The sequence below is a fragment of the Vollenhovia emeryi genome, unplaced genomic scaffold (assembly GCF_000949405.1).
Source record: "Vollenhovia emeryi isolate VEMERY1.0 unplaced genomic scaffold, V.emery_V1.0 DF948713.1, whole genome shotgun sequence".
In the NCBI taxonomy this organism is placed as follows: domain Eukaryota; kingdom Metazoa; phylum Arthropoda; class Insecta; order Hymenoptera; family Formicidae; genus Vollenhovia; species Vollenhovia emeryi.
The window spans coordinates 1-1,086 of NW_011957653.1; the positions used below are offsets into that span (position 1 = coordinate 1).

At 44.8% G+C, this 1,086-nt stretch overlaps 1 protein-coding gene across 1 annotated transcript; it reads right to left on the reverse strand.

The window, feature by feature from the left end:
* Positions 1–44: 44 nt before the first annotated feature.
* On the reverse strand, positions 45–857 carry LOC105556484 (the record flags this gene model as incomplete). Its single annotated transcript, XM_012003584.1, has 1 exon — positions 45–857. A coding segment is annotated over exon 1 (813 nt), but the record flags the coding sequence as incomplete, so codon positions are not given.
* Between the last annotated feature and the right edge of the window lie 229 nt (positions 858–1,086).

Here is a 1,086-nt window from a genome sequence, read left to right on the forward strand (position 1 = left end):
TAGAGTTTCACGTTGCTCAATTTGCAGTGACTGAATTGGCTCACATTCTGTGACATGATATTCTTCCGACCTGTTTGCAGAGCAAAGATAAGATACCGCGGCTTCTCGAGCTGAGTAGCCGTTTTAATAGCCCATGAATGTTTAGTCGTCTGTTGCAATAGCGGATACTCGTACAGATCCCATGAACGAAATCCCATATTGAGGTATTGTCCGCTTTCCAAAGCACGCCGCATCGACAGTTTGTTCACCTCGTTTAACAACACATGCGGCATGCGCCACTGTATCTTGAATATTTCAAGTTTAGGCTCCATCGCTGCTTTTCCAAAGAGACAGTTGTTATCATTGCGCGATCGTATTAAAATCAATTCGTGACGGGCGTTAATCACCACGCGTTGATAATCTTCACAGAATCCCAATAGCATGCTGAGCGGCACACAAAAATTAAAGTTTCCGGTTCCATTGTTCACCATATCCCAGCCGGCATTCTTCAGAGACATCATTTTATCAAACGATGACGAGACATAGGTCTTGAGCGTGCTGGTTATTCCAACATTTCTGGAGCGATCAATCTCCACACCATCAAGTTCATATCGGATCTCGTCGAACATGAACGCGACACAATTATTTCCCAGTACTACATTAGATCCTTTGATTTGTTCGGCAGTAGTTAGTTTTCCCTCGATGTACAGAAAACTTTCATGCGGCAACGTATAGAGATCCTGTTGTTGTATTGGTATTCTTATCTCATCGCTGTGCCCGAATGTAGTGTTGGCAAACGGATTGTACGAGTGAGTCTCAATCTTGACGATGCGCTCGTCGAAGATTGGCTCTTCATTGATATTGAGAATGTCAATCATTGTTTGCGCACTGCGAATCCCAAAGAGGTTAAAAATTCCACGTTCAATGCGTTGAGTTTCTTCTTCTTGCAACAACTAGACGGCTGGATATCACCGAATCTCGATGTCGCGGGCTTGGTGGTATCTTTTACAATATGCTCCGATCCGTTCAGCACGAGCATCTCATGCACACTCGCGCGCGTTATCGCTGTCGTCGGCGTACGTGCAATCTGAGGGTGATTTCTTCTCC